The 14303-nt window shown below is 45.6% G+C and overlaps 1 protein-coding gene across 2 annotated transcripts in view; it reads left to right on the forward strand.

Annotated features, from left to right (window-relative positions):
• NAA15 (N-alpha-acetyltransferase 15, NatA auxiliary subunit) overlaps positions 1 to 14303 on the forward strand; it is a 703732-nt gene that overhangs the window by 111218 nt on the left and 578211 nt on the right. For both annotated transcript variants that reach the window (XM_085641522.1, XM_085641523.1), the window contains exon 2: positions 2593 to 2677. In XM_085641522.1, coding sequence (XP_085497648.1) covers positions 2593 to 2677 — 85 coding nt within the window. The remainder of the gene's footprint in view (positions 1 to 2592; positions 2678 to 14303) is intronic.

Raw genomic sequence — 14303 nt, forward strand, 5'->3', positions numbered from 1 at the left:
GAGGACTTCATCCCTTCGATGGCCCCCATGATGTCCTGCAGGGTTAATTCTGTGGAGGGGGACGCCGCGTCCTTCGAGGCTTCCGACGTCGGGCCCGATTCTCCCGGGGACCCCCTCTGATGGGCATAGCGGTCCATGGTATTAGCCTGGGTGGAGGTGCCCCGCCTGGTGTTCTTGGGCTTCAGCTTTTCGGCGTCCGACCTGGTCGACATCTCAATCCACCGTGTAGACAATCTCCAGGCCCGTACAGGGTAAATGGGCATGCAACCAGTGGCTGGCGCCGCGCACGCCCCGTCCCGGGCGCCCTTGAGACTGGAAGGCGAAATCGAAAGCGAAAGTGAAGTCCCCTCCACCTCCGACGACACCTCCCCGTCCAGGCCGCTGTTGTTCAATTAGGGCACGGGCACTGCGCCAACGCAAGTCCCGGGCACCGTGCGGGGATTAGGCCCCAAACTTCCAGGCAGTATATCTTCGGTCTCCGGTGGGCGATTTCGACCCGGACAACGGTTCCCGCCTCAGCAGCAGATCCTCTCCAATAGTCCGGGCATCAAGTACAGGATAATAGACAGGATAGATGCCGGAGGGAGCGAGGGTCTCGGGAGCTCTAGGCTCACGCGGCCATCTTGATCGCGCGCTAAGCTCCTCCCTCTGTGTTTTTATTTTTATTTTTTATCGGTGGGTGGCTGGCCATCTGATGTGCATAAATATATTCTGCCCTGTGGAGGAGAAAGTGTGAGAGTTGTCTTCCACTTCTTCTTGAGCTCTATATTGTTGTACTGTTTTGGAGAAAAAAAATCTCTAGAAGTTGTGATTTGACATTGAGGTAAGTGCCCTACTAACAGGCCAAACCTGAAGATTTGGGTAGGCAGGAACCAGCCTCACACAACCCTTGTCTTGCTAGTCACTCGGTGATTGCACCGTAACTGTGTAGCAGGCCCCTTATCAATGCACTGTAGGTTCGTCACTTACTGATCTTTCATGGCTATCTGCCCTTGTATGTGTACTACTATTCTCAGTGCTTTGTTGTCTGAAGACCGGCGTGTTGGATTCACTAACCAACTTCACCTCAATTTTTAGCATCTCACTGGGTTTTTTGTAACTTGATGTAGAAGTGTCATTCATTGGATTTATTTAGGGAAGTGGTACAGAATAATTTGTCAAATTGAATTTCTTTTTCACAACAGCTTTTGCTTAGTTGAAGAGGTTTTGCACATTTAATAGATGTTGAAATTATACTCCTGGTTTCTTCGAGGTCATCTGAAGCAGCTTGTGAGAGCGTGCAGTACCTTGCGTATTTCCATTAAATACAATAGACTGCCAATTGTTCTCTAAACTAACAAACCCTTCAGTATGTTGAACTAGAATAAGCAGGGTGTAAAGATGTAAGACTATACACAACACAGGTAAAGCAACAAGGTATTTATTTGACCTAACCCACCAGCAGACATAAGCAACTGCCTTAATACAACACGCACCTCAAGTACAATGACTGGGTTCTGGAAGCTAAAAGCATCACAGTGGCAGAGTGGCAAAGACCCCACGCAGTGATTGGAAGCATTCCTACCTGCTGCGATGGACATACGAGACAAATGAGTCTGAATTGCTTCACTGTTGGAAGAGTCTAGAATGTGGAGATAGGTGAACTAGATGCACCATCCTGTACTCCTTCAGAGGTTCCAAAGGTATAGTGGAGTGAGTGAATACTGTAGCTCCACTAAACTCCAATGCAGTTTTGGGTCATCTCTTGAGGTTGTCTGCATATTTCACCCTTCTCTAGTTTGACAGTTTGGGGCACTGTAGTAAATCAAATTTGTATGCAATGTCTTTGTGTGTTTCTCTGTGTGCCTACACTTGGTATCTTTCATTTACAAATCTGGTTTTATAAGGCCAGGAATTAAGTGCGGTTTGTGCAAGAAAAATATATAATTCGTTTATCCTAAATAGGCATGTCTCAGTGATTCAGACCACTGCTCTGCCTGGCGATTTGTGCCACCCTAATGGTCATTTGCCTCTCTAGTTAACCTGTTCACTTCATTTATGCTCATTTCATCAGGGCTAAAACATCTGTGACCTGTCAGTTACTCTTAATAAGGAGTTCTGTAGTGCAGCCATGCTGGTGACATGGGCATTGTGCAAAAAATACTCAAAATACCTGTCCATGAAAAGACCTGCAGTTCGATCAAGCTACTCTTCTTCCGATGTTTTTGCTTTGTCTGGCATAAGCCAGAGCATGTATGGTCTCTAAAGAATGACAGAGTTGAGAACAACAGTGTGTTTATTGTGGTAGTACTGGAACTTGCAGCCCATAGGCTCCTCTAATTGAATCACTTACCCTCTGTATTTGGCTCAGTCTTGTGGTTAGCTCTTTAATATAGCAGTTATGTGGTGGAACTGATAGCATGGGTGTGATATGCAGTGATGTAGCACATGGATGTGAGAGGAATTCCAGTACCCTCAACATTTTGCATATAACATTTGTTTGCTGGTTGTAATATCAATTGATTTTGAGAAACCCATAGATTAGCATTGTAGCATGCCTTCAGTATTGTCTGTTTTATGATTGTTATTGACATTGAGTTTTCCTCATCACAGCGATGTTATGAACATAAGCAGTATCGAAATGGGCTTAAATTCTGCAAGCAAATCCTCTCCAATCCAAAGTTCGCTGAACATGGAGGTGAGCTTTAAGCTTTTTTTCCACTGTGATCGACACTCATGGCAATGCTTCTCTTCATTTTGTTTGCTTTAGCCGGTCTCTTTTTTCTGTTGTCACTATTTTGGTTATTTGCTCTTCAGCATTCTTTATTTGCACAAACATTTACAGACTCTTGGCTCTGTCCAAAATCTTCAGATTGCTTTTTTGACGTGAGACCGAAATGTACTATTATGTGTAATTTTTTTATTTCTGGCTTGAAAGTGTATACTTTTTATAATATTGTTTTAGTTTTCCACTGTTTTGCAATTTGGTCTAATTTCTGAAGAAAACAGAACACCATCCCTGCCGGGGTTCAGTGGTTGAGAAAAGAAAAGCAAGCTTTTAATTCTGATTTGGGCTTGTAACTGGGAGGAGACTTTTACAGATCATCCTTTTGAGAATTCCCCTCTACCCCCCCAAAAAATCCAGTCTCTTACCAAAGCATCTCACAATAAATGGGTTTTGCATTGCTGGGTGTCAACTTGTCTCCACTTTAATCTGACTGGAGTTGAGCCAGTCTGAATAATGTTTATTTACCTTGGCCATCTTCTGGATGGAAGTTGGACATTTTGCTCAGCCATCCTGTGTTGTAAAGATAAGTGTTAGTGCACCAAATTATGACTTAAATGCTCCAAATGGTTAAAGCACTTTGGCATTTGGAGCCTGTAAATAACTGAGTATGTACTGAAGAGACAGATGGTTTATAATGACCCATATTTGTTTCTCAGTGATAATGTTTGACTAAAGTAACAGATTCTCCAGTATTGGGGTGTCTTTCATAGATTCACATGCTTGAATCATTCCCCGTCGTCGAAGTACATAGTATAGCAGTAACAAAGCTAAAACAAGCATTGGCATAGCCAATAGGTCTCGCCTTTGGGACCTTATAAGTGTTTAGCCATGCAACAGTTGATGTTGTTGCGCGAAGGATATTGTGCTGCATAACTAAATACTTATAAGGCGAGACCTACTGGCTATGCCAATGCTTGTTGTTTCCCACTTTGACCACTGGGCACAACATACTGGGATCCTTCCTCCAAAAAGATAGCAATTCTCCTCTCTGACGATTGCCAAAAAGCATGAAATGTGTACATGAAAACTTCAAGAACATGATTTCAAAATATAATTGCTAACTAGCTCGAGGCTTTTCGAATGGCTATTTCCGGCGGGCCCATTTGGCCGGGAGTACACGGAGCACATTAAACACTACAAATACCAGAATGCTTGGGGAAGGAATACCAGACCGAATAAAAGTCAAGAAGCGATATGTTGGGGAGGGAGCAATCAGATTGTGCAAGACTTTGTAAAATCGCAGTTTGTGCAAAAAGCCTGTCTGAATATCAGGGAGAGGATGTGATATAACGGCCAAAGCTGCCTACTTTGGAGCTTCAGAATGAGGTTCGAGTCTCGGCGCCGGCTCAACATACTTTGATTCTGGGCAAGTCAATTAATCTCCCTGTGCCTACAAAAATGAATAAATGTCATGTGTAATGTAATTGTAGTCCGGTAAAGTGTTCCAAAATCTTCAGGTTCTAGTAACTTTCAAACCCTAGAATTGTACGAGGCTGTGAGTGACACTAGTGTGTGCAAAGGATGTCTTACTGTGTAGCGCCTAAACACTAAACAGCAGTCTTCTAAGAGCAGTCACAGAGCTCCAGACAAATACGATTCTCACAACCCCACCCCCAATGATGATAAGGGGAGAAGAGTGGGTTTGGCCCTCTTAAAACCATCAGCATGAAGCTTTGCAATTGAGTTTTCTGCATTCCCGGTGTGAGCCGTTCTTTGTGCCACATTGTTTTGTTTATTTACTAACTTGCTGTTAGGGTTTTGTCTCTTCTCCCGTCGTTGATCCCTACGTCAAAGGTGGGGTCCAGCCCCCTGCAGCGTCTCTGGAATCGCCCAGCCTTCGATTGTATTATCTGTGGTTGTCTGTTGTGAGCTTCGCTGTTAAACCTTTGAAAACAAACCTGCACGTCATACGTTTTAAACGCCCTAGCCTCATGGTGTTGGGGTGAAATGTGTGCAAACCCAGAGCCGCCTGCTTTGGCGTGGCCGGTCAGCAGCTGTTCCGGAGCTGGTGGAGAGCTCCCGCAGGAAGGAGGGCGGGTGCGGCCCCGGAAAAACATTACAATGTGTTTTCACACACATGCTAATGAAAGCATGAAACACCATCCAAGAGGCAAAACGATAAAAATATTAGATGCGTGAGGCAGACTGTGGAAAAAACTTTATGCACAAAGCATTGGATCAGGAATAAAGTTTATTCTCCAAATTAAAAGGAGCCCACAGGACAGCAATCTCCTCCATGAGAGACACGCAACAACTGCCACAGAGCCGTTGCCTGAAACACTCACCCAAAGCGAAGTTCCAGAGTGCAGATCATAAGCATACTATAAATAATAACCAGCGCGGCCCCGGCGAGTCTCGCATACAGGAAGGGGCCGTGAGACGCGCTCTGTGGTGGGGGAGGGGGGGAGCATTGAGGCGCAAAAGAGAAAGCAGGCTGGCTGGCGAGTGGTGTGCGATGTGCGCGCACCATGACGAGAGAGGAAAGACATATGGCGCCTCTGCTCGTCATTGTGCGCGTAACCGCACGCCGGTCGCCAGTGGACTGAAGCGCTTCACAAAAGCGGATTGCATGGCGGCACGATGCACGTGATTGTGCGCGTGCTCACCATGCAATCCGCTTTTGGGAGCACTTTTGGGAGCCCCTTACTAAAGTCTCGCTGAGCGATCGCTTACCCGATAGCCAGCGAGACCTAAAAATATTATAGGAAGTAATGTAACATAGCAATCAATAGGAAAAAAGTTGTCACTTTATTAGCTCGTCCAAGTCATTAGATATAGTCGAAACTCCAGCCAATGAGGCATCCGCACCACCTAGAACCTTCTCCCCAGAGGCTCAAAACCTCAGATTTTCTACCGGACGTCCTGTGAAGGGAGTCTCCCTGAGCTCTGCTCAGTGCTTCAACTCTTCTTTTCAAGAATTCTGCCTACAGCTTATCAGCAATGTCTACTACTAAGAGATCACTCTTCAAACACTGAGTCTTGTGGAAAATTGCGTCTTCACTCCGAGGATCCTCACAAGAAATGTATTTACTGCCTTCATCCCGACCATCAGGTGAGAGACTGTAAAATATGCAGGACTTTTCCTCAGAAGACCTTAAGGGCCAGAGAAGGTCGACAACTTCTGTGGCTACAGAAGCTTAAATTGAAGGCTGACCCAGTTTCTGATGTTGACAGTGATTCCTCTCTTAAGACTGTTGCCTCTAACAAAAGGGCTAGTGAGACGGAGTTGACATCTCCTAAGGCCAAGGTACTAAAAAAACATCACTCTTCCAAACGTGATGACCTGTCTTCAACTTCAAAAGGGACTTCTGCTCCCCCCAAGGGTCACTGTACAGCATCCACGCCCCCGAGATCCAAGTCTCAGGCGTCAAAATCTGTCAGTCATCTTTACCTCCAAAAAACTGGCCTATCGGCGAAGGGCTCGTCGTCGATTCCGCCGTCGTCTAAGTCCTCTGTCGTCACTACTACGACGACGATGACTACTTTCTCTTTGCCTAAGCCTGCTATGTTGTCATCGACGTCTTCTCCGTCGACGCTGGTTTCAGTGACAGTGAAGCCTAAGTCAGCTGCTGTCTCCATCGATGAATATTAAGAAGACTTTAATCGACGGGCGCTTCTTCGTCGACGGTAACTTCCAAGGATCTAGTGGTTGTCGATGCTTACCTTTTCGACATGCTTCTCGTCGACGCCTGCCCCATAGACGGTTCTCTCGTCAACGCCTGCTTCGCCGGCGCCTGCTTGGTCAATGGTTGCTCCGTCGACGGTGGCTCCGTGGACGACACAACGTCACGACATTGAAGACTTTACAGTTGGAAAGTCAAGTATATTTTCGTCGGCGGCAGCTTTGTCGACGGAATCCCTGGTTTCACCTACAGGTTTGATACCTCTAGTGCTTTTAAAGCCTTCAGCAGCGCTTCTGTCATCGTCTGAATCTAGGAAAAACTTGTTGCTTCAACGAAGACAATCTTCAATGGACCTTTTATTGCCTATACAAGCCTCTCCAAATTTTCCAGTGCTGCTGTTGGATTATGGGGCGGACGAGGAGGGTTCAGAGGAGGATAATAGACTTCGAGCAGCTCGCAGTCCATCAGAGCTCCTCATTAAGTGCCAGGACCTAGATGAAGAACAAGACTATTACTATTCAGAGCCGCATTTCCAATCGAAGTCTGAAAATCTGACGGCACACATATGTCTATCACTCATTTCAAATTTGCAGCACATGCTGGATGACTATTACCGCCATTTCCCTCCTTCAGAACCAGCTTTTTCGGTTCCTCAAACACCTGTTCCTCCACCTTCTTCAGTCATTGCGCCGCCCCCTCCTGCTTCTCCAGTGGCATCTACTGCTCATATTATAGAGGACTCTTATTCAACTGAGGAGGACAAGGAAGAAGGGGAGTTAGACAATAGATCCCTACTTAATGAATGGGACAATTACCAAATTCAGACACCGCTGCCTGCCTCTCCTACTCCTGTGGAATCTCCGCCTGTGGACATAGGTGGATTTCATGTCCTCATGGACAGAGTAGCCAAAAGATTCCATCACCCTATGGTTTCAAAGGATGAGGATTGTTTTTTTTATATGATTAATATATGACCGAAGTAACCAAGAATAATTCATACCTACATCAACTATTGCACATGCCAAAATGTTTTGTAAAATTAGCTCCATCAGGCCTGTGATCATATAGAGAAAAAAGCTATAAACTGCAGAATAGCACAATAAATGAGTGGGTGTAAAAAATAATTACAACATTAAATGTAGGCAATCTCAAAGGTATAGTCTGAAAGACACGTTTTGAAGTAAAGTGTAGGCCCGTATTTAGTAGCATACAAAAGCTTCTGAATAACTTATGTGGTTTTGACACTAAGCAGTGTTCAAAGCTAAATGGCTGTATATGGTTGTTTTCTGAGGACCGCACTAATGGCTCTCTCGTACAGCATGAAGTAGGAAAGTCTCCCTCTTATTGGGGATTTTTTTAGCAATATAACATTTAAAAATATCAGTTACTGCTTCAAGTATTAATCTATGTTCAGTCTTAGCCCTTGGAAGTTACTATATTCTACAATAATACCTTTTATGAATAACATTTTTGAGATGTTGTTCAAAAATATTCAAGGTCAAGTGCCTTAAACTAGGTACTGAAAAGGGTTCTAAATAGTATCAAACATTGATATGTCATACCTGAATTAAGAAGAGCTGTATGCCCATGCGGCATGTTAACCACCTGGTTCTGGGATTGTGACTTGGTCCGATAAAATAGTCTGCTTGGATACCCGCACAGATTTATACTAGCGATGTTTCTGTTGTAGCGTGAAGATGACATCTATTCCCAAAACTATGGTGCACTGCTCTTGTCTTGGATAGCCACACTGTGATACGTTCCAAGTAAGAAACATCCATGCTCATATTTATACTAGGAAGATGTCTATCTCCACGTGAATCTAGCGCCTACTAAAGGTTTATGGGACACCTGTAGTCTGGCACAGCAACATCTCGGAGGTGTTTCTTCAGAGTGAGAAACGCCTGCTGTTAAAATGTGATTTCCGGTGGATATTGACTTTAAGCGTTGAAATAAAAGGGTAATGGGCACTCGTCATAACCTTAGTCCTACAAAGGATGTCATTGCTTGGTTTGTGACCAGTCATTAGTTTGAGGTATTATGTAGGGACACTGAACCCATAGGTTTGGCACAGAGGAAATCATTTTAAAATGACCTATAAGAGGAATGTTACAATATGAGGTTAATGGTGTTAATTTTATGAAAGCAAAGATCTCATTTTGGAAACTTGTTTTGACAAAAGGAGAGTTATGCCGGTTTCAAGTATTGTATGCTTTTTGGCAAGTTGTGTTTGCTGATATGCGAAAGTGAATGTCCTAGTCTTAGTGATTCTGTTATTCTTGAAATTTTCAGCATTTTTAAAATGAAGTGTATTTCTCACAAAGAAGTTTGCATTTTAGTAAATGAATGTGCCCTCGTATGTGCATTTGTACTAGCTCAGTGTGGCGATTTATATTATTTAACTCTAGGTATAACTTCATTATCGACTGATTGATCTATATCACCACAAGCTGTGTAACAGAACATTGTTTAAATATTTATTATATGTACCGCCCATGTAACACGATTCAACGCAAAGTTTAGATGTCTGCCATTAACAAAAATGTTCAGTGAAGTATGTACTGATTAAGCAATTGATACTTGGAAGTGGGCACAATTCATGTCAATGGTACATAATCCTATCCACCCATTCAGTTGGAGTGTTCATTATAACCTTTCTCTCGTGCATGCCTTACTAAAGTTTCTAGTCAGTAATAAATTAAATTACCAGCAGAACAAAAAACGAACTTCACCATAACCAAGAGCAGGCATTTGTCGTGGCATTTTTCTGTTCTGGTGTGAGCACTTTGGACAGAGTAGCTCTGACATCTTAATTTTGTGACATTCAATGGGCGAGATATTGTATATGTTCTGAAAAAATTAGTACCCAGTTAGAATTGTTTCATGAAGGAGAGGATATCCAATGTACAAGTGAGATGGGTCGTCCTGAGCTCACTTTAAATTCTTTTTTAACAAATCTTTTTTTATTGAAATCTAGTATGACAAGCAGACAACAATCATCAAAACCACATATGTGCGTAGTAATACAATAGATACATGCCAGCGGGGTGCACCTTTAACAGGAAATTCTAGCCACATTTATTACATTATCAATGAGCTCAATCTTTGTGCAATTGTGTCTTCCTTAGTCAACGGGGGTTCACAGATTCCACCCCTATATGAGTTCCAGCTATTTCAGACCTGGGTCCATTTATTGGGGCACCCTCTTGCCACATAGATTGTTTGTTCTTTGACCATGCACCAGTCCATGTCCTTACTTAAGTCCTCTATTCTGGGCGGCTCTTGGGCCTTCCATAGTCTTAATATATCACTCTTTGCCACCATTAATCCCATGGTTGCCCACAAGCGCTCTTTGGCGGCCAGGTCACTCTGCCCCCAGGTGTTCAGGAGAACCAATTTTATATTTCCATCAATATTTTGACCCAGTACACTTTCCATAAGTCCCACGATTTCTGCCCAATATCTCTGAATAATCGTACATTCCCAAAGCGTGTGGATAATTGTGCCTGCCTGCCCGCACCTTCTTGTACAAGCCTCGTCAGAGCTGTACCCCATTCGGACCAGGACTGACCTGGTGTTCGGTATGATCTGTGCAGGATCTTGAGCTGCACTAAACGCAGCCTAGAAGAGATGCCACCTCACGGGGAGAAGGCACCGCCGCTAGCCAGTCGTCATCGTCTAGCCCCGCCACATCGTGGTCTCACTTAGCTCGCAGGTGGTCGAGTGGGTCCGGCAAATTGTTTATCAGCTTTTTATAGATGAGCGATATAGCTTTTCCCAGCAGGTCCCCATCCAACTATCTGTTCGCCAATTGAGAGGACTCAGGGAGTGCTTCTCCCTTGGTGAGTATTGCGAGCAGGACATGCCTTATCTGCAGGTATCGAAAGTGTTCAGAGCGAGCCATATGTAATCCTGTTGCAACTGGTCAAACGGGACCACGTCTCCCGATTGCCAAACATCGCCCACCTTGGAAATCCCGATAAGATCCCACCGGTCAAAACCCTTCGATCGAATCAAGCGTCCTAGTTGGTCGCATCGCCAGAGCGTCCTTGCCTTCGTGATCTTGCCATCCCACCCCAGACTCTGCGAGGCAGTCTCCAATACTCGCACCGCATGCGCAGTGGGTCCTGTCAAGTTTGGGCTCTACACTCGCGCATATAATGCTCCCTCGAAATTCCCACCCGGCAGCTACCACCGGTCAATCTGAAAGGCCGGGTCATCCTGTGGTCTATACGTACACTGATTGATAGCTGCAAGGTAAGACGCCCAGTAATAGCGCTTTGTCTGGCAACCCGATTCCCCGTCGAGCCATCCCTGTGTGAGCTTATGGAGAGCTATACGCGGGGGCCTGCCCTCCCATAGCAGGTCTTTCAGGAAGCCGTCGATCTCTTGGAAATATAGAGGACTGACATAGTTCGGGGCGTTTTGTTAGGTATATAGGAAGCGGGGAAGGGACCTCATTTTAAAGAGGGCCGCACGACCTAGCAGGGAGAGAGGAAGTGATCTCCAGTGCTTAACGTTCGATTTAAGTCGTGCCAGAGGCGGTAGGAGATTTAGTAAATAAAATCTGGTGGGATCTTTAGAGAACCTTATCCCTAGGTATTTGAAACTGTCAACTGCCTCAACTAGTTGAAGCCCGGGAGGAAGCAGAGGTAATCTCCCGCTAAGGACATAAATCACTTACTTAGACCAATTTATCCTAAAACAAGCAAATTCTCCGAAGACTCGAAATATGTCATGGACCACATTGAGGGAGGCAGCCGGCGATGCCAAGTAAAGCAAGATATCGCCGGCTTACAGGGAGTTGCGATCCTCCCATCCTGGAGCCCATTTAAGGCCCCTGATAGCGGGATCTTTCCGGATCCACATGGTCAGTGGTTCAAGGATCAGGGCGAAGAGGAGCGGGGACAAAGGGCATCCCTGCCTGGTCCCGCGGCTAAGCACAAAGGTGGAGGATATCCTATTGTTGACCACTACCCGGGCCAGAGGTTTGTGGTAACGGAGTTGAACCCAGCTGATAAATTCTTGCCCAAGTCCCAATTTTGTGAAGCACGGCAAACAAAGGGCCATTCAATGGTGTTGTAAGCTGCAGCAGCGTCCAGCGAGACCACCACCGCGTCTTCCTTTATCGTAGCCGCTCGGCCGAGCACTCCATGGAGTCGGCGCAGGTTGAGGGTGGTGTTCCTTGTGGACATGAAACCCGACTGATCCGGACGGACCAGATGTGTAATGACTCTTAACAGTCGGGAGGCCAGGATTTTTGCCAGGATCTTAGCTTCCCCATTCAGCAGCGAGATTGGCCTATAAGAGGAGCATTTGTGCTTAGGTTTGCCCTCTTTATGGATAGTGACTGTTAGCGAGTCGCTGGTCTGCCGGCAGTGATCCCTTCTCTTTACTAGCCAAGAACATGTTAGTGAGGTGCGATTTTACTAGAAGTGAGTTTAAAAAGCTCGATCAGCAAACTGTTTGGGCCTTATGTCTCCCTCCCCCCCCGGCAAGTCCTGAATAGCCTTCCCACCTCGCTGTCTGTAATTTCCAGATCAAGCTCAAGGCACTCTTCCTCCGTAAGGGATGGCTCTTTAAATTCAGGAAAGTGTCTAGATCACCACATCTTACTCTATAGCTATTTCAATACTCCCCTTGCCCCGCTTAGCATCATGGCCCGTCATTGCATTATTGTGCCAGACTAGTCAACTCATGCCCCATCCACTATTGTATTTTGAAAGCCTTGTATAAATTAGATTTAGGCATAAAGGGGGTAGTTTCCTACGACTTGAACTTTCCTAAGTAAAACTGCATTTGTTGGACAACATAACCATCAGAATTGTGCGGGACCGATTCTGTGCACACCATCTGAAAATGTTGGCCGAAGTCCTGCTAGCTCACAGTGCACCATCTGTACCTCTAACCTTACAGGATAGCAAATTAATGTGTATCCTCTGAACAGGACAACCATGACTGCCCAATGCAATAATGCTAGAAGATCTGCATCCCTTTTTAGGTCTCAGCTGGTGTGGCCTGCGCAGTTTCGCTGGCGAGATTTAATGATTTAGAGGGAGTTCTGTAAAGGGCTTCAAGTCCCGCTCCTCTTTCCCATTGGCCGGCGTCACCGTTTATGCTAAACGGTGGCCAGCCATTGGGAAAGAGCACTTTGTGACGTAGACTTTTCCATTGATCAGCCGGCCCACTTGGACGGGCTTGTCCGCTTTCCGGCTGAAGTAAAAGGTTTCTTATCTTTATGGGGCCAAGTGTTTCAAACACATGGCCCCATAAAGACAAGAGATCGGCCGGCAGCGCAGTCCTCTTTCACTTTCGGGACTGCGCAAGCCCTCCCAGACCGGCCCGCTTGCTATATGCTCTTAGCAACTAGTACCAGCCACCGTCTCCGCTAACCTGCCAGCTGCAGAAGACTGCCAGCCCCCAGCCTCTGCGGTCGGGCTTTGCGCCGCACGGGAGCCCTGGTCAAGAAAAAAACTACCGCATTGTGAGAAGTTGAAGGCGGCCGAGCCGCTGGAACCGAAACAAGAGAGGGTGAGGAGACCGGGGGTAAGGGAGCCCACAGAGCGGGAAGGGTAGACCCGAACAGAGGAGCAAGGGACTTGTAATGTTGACGCCATCACTCCTCTCCCACGGGTTTGTAGTTTACGCCTGAACAGAATGCAGAAGGCGCGTGAGCGTGTCCAGCGCCTTTCTTTCATGAGGAAGGAGTCTGCAAAGCGCTTTAAAGCCGAGGGCTCGATCTTCAAGTGAAAGGGTAACCAGGAGAAGAGAAGAGATAAGATCAGTCTCTGTTAATTGTTGAACCGACCTGGGCAGGAACAGAGATCCATCCCCCTGTCAGAAACCTCCCGCACTCGAGCTCTGGAGGCGGGAAGTGGCTGATGGTGGTTTTACCCCCTCAGTGGCTCGGACATTCCTTTCTCGGGTCATGGAGAGTACCCCAAGGAGACCAGAAGCGTTCCAGGAAATGCGGGACAGTCCTCATCTGGATTAAACAATTTCTTTCTTCCCTAGTATGCCCTTTGACCTTCTTATATGTAATTCACAACAAGAGCACCCATATAAGGTCGACCTGGGACCATGGGAATTAAGTATTTATAAACAACAGCGGTCCCTAGGCATCAGTTGAGTAAAGGAGTAAATAAGGACCCAATCAGTGCTTATTTTCAGAGACTTGTCCAGCCGGACAGGAGTCATAAATTTTTACTAATAGGGTAATGTAGACAACAAAATACAAAAGAATTCTCAAAGTAGGACACAAGCCTGTGTACCGTACAACAGATAAGGAAGAAAGCTTTTTACAGAAGAAGTTGTTCAGGCGAAAAAATGTTTGTACAATGAGAAAAAGGTTGGAGAATAAGATTAACAAACATTACATAGAAACCCTTATGTACATAGTATGATGTCAATAGGAACATATAGGGTAATGTTGTCTACATTACCCTATTAGTAAAAATTTATGACCACTGTCCGGCTGGACAAGTCTCTGAAAATAAGCACTGATTGGGTCCTTATTTACTCCTTCTTTACTCAACTGATGCCTAGGGACCGCTGTTGTTTATAAATACTTTGACCTTCTTAGCTTACTTGGACACATACACAGCATAGCATTAGTAAAGCCTTCCCCTCAAGTTCACGGAAGTCTAAAAATGTAAAGACTTGGGACATGGAACCTGGTAGGCCTGGGTCATGATCCCGGCGTACTCACCAGGCCATTTTTTTTGTGTGCAGATTTATATAGCGCGAACTCGACCCAAAAATATTGGAGCGCTTTACATGATGTTTACGTGTTGGGTGGTCCTGAGTAAATGAACCCCTGTGCCTCGGTTACCTAAGTCGTGCCGTGCATAGCACCCAGACATGCGTAGCATAGCCTCTGACCATCATGTCTGACTTTTAGCCAGTTGTTTTAT

This window comes from Triturus cristatus, chromosome 2_2, assembly GCF_964204655.1.
Source record: "Triturus cristatus chromosome 2_2, aTriCri1.1, whole genome shotgun sequence".
Classification (NCBI taxonomy): Eukaryota; Metazoa; Chordata; class Amphibia; order Caudata; family Salamandridae; genus Triturus; species Triturus cristatus.